General features: G+C 41.6%; 1 protein-coding gene across 1 annotated transcript; it reads left to right on the forward strand.

Moving 5' to 3' along the window:
• Positions 1–559: 559 nt before the first annotated feature.
• Positions 560–7,637, forward strand: LOC119429458 (procollagen-lysine,2-oxoglutarate 5-dioxygenase 1; the record flags this gene model as incomplete). Its single annotated transcript, XM_037697079.1, is given in 7 exon segments — positions 560–723; positions 2,656–2,768; positions 3,549–3,612; positions 4,236–4,333; positions 5,579–5,680; positions 5,787–5,918; positions 7,516–7,637. Coding segments are annotated over 7 exon segments (795 nt in total), but the record flags the coding sequence as incomplete, so codon positions are not given.
• Positions 7,638–7,833: the final 196 nt, after the last annotated feature.

Here is a 7,833-nt window from a genome sequence, read left to right on the forward strand (position 1 = left end):
AACATGAAACAGATCAGCAGCAACATGAAACAGATCAGCAGCAACATAATACTATCTAAAAGTTAAAAGTAACAGAATGATAACTAAAAGCTAATACAAAAAGAAAAGCTAAAGTAGTAAAATGCTATCTAAAAGCTAAATTTACCAAAACGCAAAGTAAATGCTAAAAGTACAATAGTAGCTTAAAACTAAAATGAACAAAAGGCTTGCTGTGATGTAAAAGCAGAGTGTAGCTAAAAATAAAAACAACGCTAAAAGTTGTTTTTAAGAAGACAAACGTGAATCAAGTATATAAAAACAGGAAAACGGTTGTTTCACACTGCGATTAAAGCTTCGAGCTGTTTTTACGTTTCTGAGTTTCACGTGTTCAGTTACTGACAAATAAAGTTTACCTCATCAGGTCACGATTAGCCTAGCTTAGCATAAAGACTGAAAACAGCCGAAGTAAAAGCTCGCACGAGTAAAATAAATAAAAGAAATCGCACCAATTTTCACAGTTTACACAACAGTTTATAAAAAAGTATCTCTAACTTCTGAAGGTGTCTCTTTTCGTCTGCAGCTACGATGTGGTCTTCGCCTCGGGTCCCAAAGAGCTGCTCAGGAAGTTCCAGCAGGCCCAGCACCGGGTGGTGTTCTCCTCCGAGAGCCTGATCTGGCCCGACAGACACCTGGAGGACAAACACCCCCACGTCAGGGAGGGGAACCGCTTCCTGGGCTCAGGAGGTGGGCCACATGCAGCTTTAAGAGTCATTTAAACGTGGAGGGCCTCCACACTGTTCACTGCTAACAAATACAGGGCTGTGCAAAAGTCTTCATCCATCCGTTGTTTTCCTTCAAAGCAGCCAGAGTTTCCTGGAAGTCTTTGAGGGAACCGCTGCTCAGAACAATGGACCTTCTTTGGTAGATGTTCACGTCAGCTATAAAAACAGGACCGTAAAAATACTGTGGGCCCTTCAGTTTTTATAAACCTTTAAAACATAACGTCACATGGACGTCTCCATGTTGTTTACGCTGCAATGCATTCTGGGTAAATGACAGACAGGTTGCTCCGGCCTGAGCTCCGTGCAGCTTGAAGGTTGATTTTAGACGAAGGCCTTTAATTTGAAATGGAGCGCGATGACGGAGGAGAAGGAAGACATGACTCAGCTGAAAACGGTGAAGAGGAGGGAGTGGCACAGAAGAGCTGCTGCAGAGAGCTCCGCCCAGTTCACGACAAACATCCAACATGCTCACAGATGGATCAGAGCAGTTATACATCCATCCATCATCCATCCAACATGCTCACAGATGGATCAGAGCAGTTATACATCCATCCATCATCCATCCAACATGTTCACAGATGGATCAGAGCAGTTACACATCCGTCCATCATCCATCCAACATCCATCCATCATCCATCCAACATGCTCACAAATGGATCAGAGCAGTTACACATCCATCCATCATCCATCCAACATGTTCACAGATGGATCAGAGCAGTTACACATCCATCCATCATCCATCCAACATGTTCACAGATGGATCAGAGCAGTTACACATCCGTCCATCATCCATCCAACATGTTCACAGATGGATCAGAGCAGTTACACATCCATCCATCATCCATCCAACATCCATCCATCATCCATCCAACATGCTCACAAATGGATCAGAGCAGTTACACATCCATCCATCATCCTTCCAACATGTTCACAGATGGATCAGAGCAGTTACACATCCATCCATCATCCATCCAACATGCTCACAGATGGATCAGAGCAGTTACACATCCATCCATCATCCATCCAACATCCATCCATCATCCATCCAACATGCTCACAAATGGATCAGAGCAGTTACACATCCATCCATCATCCTTCCAACATCCATCCATCATCCATCCAACACGTTCACAGATGAATCAGAGAAGTTATCCATCCATCATCCATCCAACATCCATCCATCCCTCTATCCATCATTCATCCATACATCCATCATTCATTCATCCATTGTCCATCATCCATCCATCCCTCTATCCATCATTCATCCATACATCCATCATTCATCCATCCATCATCTGCTGCTTGTCAGGGGGTTCTGGTTCCAATGTAAAGTTGAACTTGGTTCCACCTGGACCACAGAGCAACAACACTCAGCACCTGCACACACACATTAATTACCAGTAGTACACACACCTGACAGCAGTCCGGTGCCACCCTGTGGATGGATGATGTACAGCAGTGATTTGTGGGCGGGGCCTCAGCTTTAGCCTGTTAGCTTTAGCATTAGCTCCAGAACTAAACATCACAAGTTGATCACGTTTGATTAGACCCACATATCGTGTATAACGGCACGAGAACTCATTTAACTTTTTATCAACTTAACTTTTTAGCCTTGACTCCTTGTGCTTTAGTCTGGACTGCATCCTGTTTATGTCATCGCCCAGAATGCATTGCACCGCTAAAATGATTTTGACGTCCTTAGGCGAACATGTAATAAACATCTGCAATTTTTTAAAAGTAATGAGGCACGTTCACGTGTCAAATGTATCAAGTGTTATGCTGCTGATGTGGTTGTTAGCGTTGCTTCAGTCAGATCAATCAGAATCAATAAATCATAAATGTGCCGATGGACAAACAGAGTTCGATTCCTGATTCTGCCGCTCTGTTTTGTCAGGCTTCATCGGCTATCTTCCTAACGTCAAAGAGATGATTTCTAACTGGACGGGAGGAGACGGAGACAGCGATCAGCTTTTCTTCACGAAGATCTACATCGATCCAGCCAGAAGGGTCAGATCTGCTGCTCAGTCGTGACCCTACAACATGTCTGCACACGTGGAGGTTCACTTCCTGTTTGGAAGAGACGAGGCAGCTGGTCAGGGAATGGGTGTGCGCACGCTGCACTCTGGGGGATTTGTGAGCAAACCGCAGGTCCTACAGCAGGGGGAGAAGTCTGGGTGAACAGAGAAACATGCTGATGTTAGATGTATAATTTGTACGTGTACTAAAATAGCTGTGGACGTAAGAGGAGTTTTGAGCAAGAGGCGTCATTACTGAGGTCAACATTTTGTGGTCAGTTCTGTAAAAGTCCTAGAACTTAACTTGTAGTTGTGTAAAACTGTTAAAGACCTGAAAACAGAACTTTCTGAGCCCTGATTGATGGTTCTGCTGCGAAGTAGATCCAAACAGGACCCGGTTTTGCTGCTCGCTTCCAGTAAATCCACCGGGACGTTGTTTCATCAACACCAGATCTCTTTGCTCCCGATCGAGCTGCGTGTTTTGATGCTAACTTTGTTTTTATCTGTGGGAGGGCTAGCTTTGAAGGAGGACGATAAACCCACAGAACCGTAATAAAGGTGCTCCACTGCTCCTTGTGGAAACCTTAATTAGCTCCTTTAAATCTAGAAACAGCTGCTGCTAACGAGCGCCAGCACTTCCTGAACACGTTTTATTTTTAAAACCCGTTTCTCTGAGGCTTTTAATTTGAAACACGTGAAGATAAAGAAATCTTGTTGTTGACTTCCTGCAGTGCTTATCCTCAAATTATTATTTTTTTAAATCTATTTACAGAAATCCATCAACATCACCCTGGACAGTAAGTGCAGGCTGTTCCAGAACCTTCACGGAGCCCTCGGTGAGTCCACTAAAGTTTATTTATTTATTTTATCCGGCACGGTGCAGTTCTCTTCAGACAGAAGCACCTTTCTGACGGTCTTAATTTATTGATCATAAATCTCCCCGACACTTCGTTAAAAACATAACGAGCATTCTGCTCAATTATTTATAAACGTGTAGAACTCGTTCTGAGTTCTTTTAAGTGAGAGTTCGGCTATTTTAATTTTATTTATTTTTTTAAAGAACTGGAGAAAATTCATTTTTTGCTAAAATACAACAAGAGCTGAAGGACTGTTGAAATTAGCTAAAGTAGCTGAAACTGGGTTGTTTAAGCTGAAAGAAGCAAAACACTAGTTGAAAGCGTTTAGCCAAAGCCTAGCTAAAACGTGAAAGTAAAACAGTGGTAAAATACCAAAAATTGTAAACTGCTAGCCAAAAGTAGCCAGAAGCTAGCTAAAAACTCTAAGTAGTAAAATGGCAGCTAAAGCTAAAAGAAGCACAAAGGCTAGCTATAAGCTAAATTTTATGGTACAAAGTAGAATAAAAAACATGAACCTATTGCTTGAGAACATGTTTTTTTTTAAATTAAATACAACACGAGCAGCGTCCAGTTGTTGGAGCTGAACCCGTTTGTGTTTCCAGATGAGGTGGTTCTGAAGTTTGAGGACGGACGAGTTCGAGCCAGAAACATTCAGTACGACACGCTGCCGGTCCTCGTCCACGGGAATGGACCGACAAAGGTGCAATTATCAACCTCCATGTTTGTCTGTCTGTTAGCAAAATATCTCATTAACCACTGGATGGTTTAATGAAATGCTCTGGATGTACATCCAAACAGATAATCTCATTCAATATGGCCGCCACAGCTAACTAACAATAACAAGAAAAAATGGACTAAAATGTCAGTTTTATAGATATTAAACTACAAATTGGTGTGGTAGTAGCTGAGAGTCATCCTCAACACATGCTCTAACTGTTCACAATAATGATTGGACTTAACCTGTTTGTCTGTTAGCAAAATATCTCATGAGCCACTTCACAGATTTTAGAACCCCTCAAACTGACTCCAGAAATGTCATAATGCTAAGCAACAGACGATGCTAAAACCGAGTCGTTAAAGCCAAAAGTGAAAAGCTAAAAGTCGTAAAGTAGTGGCTAAAAGCTAAAAGTCTCAAATGGTTTGCTAAAAGTAACAGAAGGCTATCAAGAAGCTAAAAAGTAGCATAATGGTCAGCCCAATGTAACAGAAGCCTGGCAAAAGGCTAAAAGTAGCATAAAATCTGCTAAAAAAAATAAGTAGCAAAAAGATAACTAAAAGTTAAAAGCAGCAAAAATAGCAGAAATCTAGCTAGAAGCTAAAAGAGGTAAAATGCTACCTAAATCTAGCAAAAGCATAGCTAAAAGTATCAGAAAGCTAATCAGAGGTTAAAAGTAGCAAAATGCTCGGAGAACACCAAAGTTCATGCTCAATAATCCAGGTACAAATCCAACAATGTTCAGTCAGGTCATCTGGATGGTTCTGGACGGGAGTTGATGGGGGAGGCAGCAGGCCCTGGAGGCCATCTTATCACCAGCAAATTTGTTTGGTGGCTCCTCAGGTTGAAGAAGTCCTTTGGATGAAGGACAGAATGTCTCAGCAAAAAGAAGCCGTCCAGATGACCTGACTGAACGTTGATGCTCAGAGGTTAGCTGAGAGTAACAGAAGCCAGGCCAAAGGCTAAAAGTAGCATAAAACCCATTAAAAGCTAAAAGCAGCAAAAGGTCAGCTAAAAGTCTGAATGAAAGAAGTTTTTCGTAGTATTTGCTCTTAAAGGAACTGTTTACTGAGGTCTCTGCAGGAACTCTGATCGGCTGTTCAGATGTTCCACTTTATCTAAATGTTTTCGTGTTGTCGGAGACGTTCGTTCCTCCTGCAGGACGATGTGTTTGCACCGACTCTCTGAACGTGTAAACGTTTACTTTGACGGCCGACGTTTGTTTTCCAGCTGCAGATTAACTACCTGGGAAACTACATCCCCAACACGTGGACCTTTGAGGCCGGATGCACGGTGTGCCAGGAGAACCTGCGTCCCCTCTCGGCTCTGAAGGTCCGTTCCCGTCTCATTCAGGAAAAGGTTCAGCGCAGCCGTCCGTGGATGGCGGGGAACTCCCCCTCCTGGTCGTCGTTTCAAAACCTGTCTTTATTTTCTACAGGAGGCCGAGTACCCGCTGGTGGTGATCGGCGTCTTCATCCAGCAGCCCACGCCGTTCGTCTCGGTGTTCTTTGAGCGTCTTCTGAAGCTCCAGTACCCCAAGGACAGACTCAAACTCTTCATCTACAACCAGGTGACGTTTCTACGACGTCCTGACGCGATGCGTGTTCACGAGAACGTCACAACGACTCGGCGAGCGCGCCGCACTCTGGACATTTTAGTTCTTCACCCTGTTGGAGTCACGCACTCTTCTGTCTGCTGGAATGTAACGGAGACTTTCAGCAGCTTGGAGTTTGTCCAGTTCTCCCCCACACACCCACCCCCCCCCCCCCCCCCCCACCTTAAACCACGTCTGACTAACAGCTTCCAAAGATTCAGACGTCAGAGGAACGAGTTAAAGTTTTTATGCTGCTGCGCTCCGTCCACCCGCAGCTTCCAGCCTCTGACCTCAGTGTCAAACTGGAGCAAGTACTACTACTGCAGCTACAACTACAGTACTTTTACAAGTACTGCCATTAGTAATAGTATTTTACAACACTTACTGTAGGAGAGGAAGTGGTAGTTAGTAGATGTAGTACTATTAGTATACTGGTAGTAATAGTGGAAGTACTAATAGTACTAGAACTAGGAAATTACTAGTACTAGCATATAAAAGTAGGACTAGTAGTACTAACACAAATACTGCTAGTAACATTACTACTACTATTAGTACAAGTACTATACTTTTTCAAGTGCTAATAGTACCCAACTACTACCCAATGTGTACTGGTAAGAGTACAACCAGTACTATTTTAGTAATAGTTCTACTATTTATACTTGTGTATATATACATATATATATATATATATATATATATTTATATTTATTTATTTTTTTTTTTTTTTTTTGGATATAACTGGGACCCTGAGTACACAATTTTATTCCACCTCATGTACCTCATGTGATGTGAATGACAAAAGTCTCCTTTAACCTTGAACCTATTACTAGTATTGTTGTATTAGAAGTACTAATAGTACTTCTAGTAGTACTACCAGTAATGCTAGTAGTACTAGTATTGGTAATATTATTATAATAATTATATAATTATTAATACTCAAAGTACTATGCTAGTACTAGTGGCACTATTACTTTAGTACTACTAGTAGCAATACTATTACTACTAGTATTGTTACTATACTAGTAGTAGAAGTGCTAGTAATAATATTAATGTTAATGAACTAACTAGTAGTTCTTTTACTCATACTACTAAAGCTGCTAGTAGTATGAATACTGTTACTTCTAGTACTAGTACTACTAGTACTCATACTACTATAACTACTACTACTTGTACTACCTGTTCTATTAGTAGTGAGATAAGATAAGGTAGAACACTATTATTTTATTACAACTAGTGGCACTATTACTATAGTATTACTGGTAGCAATATTATTACTACTAGTACTGTTACTGTACTAGTAGTAGAATTACTACTAATAATAGTAATGTTACTGAACTAAAAATATTAATACTCATACTAATAGTACTGCTAGTACTATGAGTACTACTACTACTAGTACTACTATAACTCTACTACTACTTGTGCGAGCTGTTCTATTAGTAGTACTGTTACTTTATTAGTACTAGTGGTACTCTTACTATGCTTCCAGCAGAGGTATGTTGCGTTTCATGTACATGAATGTTTTGAGTTGATCTGCAGACTTTCTGAGGAGCTTTGGTTTGTTCCGCTGCAGGAACCTCACCACGAGCAGCAGGTCAGCTCCTTCCTGCAGGACCACGGTGGACTCTATCGGGACGTTAAAACCATCAGTCCCGAGGAGGAGACGGACTCCACCGCCGCCCGGGACCTCGCTTTGTGAGTTTCATTACGTCTCAGGCTGACACTCAAGTTTGCTTTCCCATGTTACAAGTTGCACAAAACACGTAACGAACAAGTTGTACAAAACACGTAACAAACATGTACAAAACACGTAAAGAACATGTTGTACAAAACACGTAATGAACATGTACAAAACACGTAACGAACAAGTTGTACAAAACACGTAATGAAC

This window comes from Nematolebias whitei, unplaced genomic scaffold (genome assembly GCF_014905685.2).
Source record: "Nematolebias whitei isolate Nwh7 unplaced genomic scaffold, NemWhi1 Nwh_scaf_1403, whole genome shotgun sequence".
Taxonomy (NCBI): domain Eukaryota; kingdom Metazoa; phylum Chordata; class Actinopteri; order Cyprinodontiformes; family Rivulidae; genus Nematolebias; species Nematolebias whitei.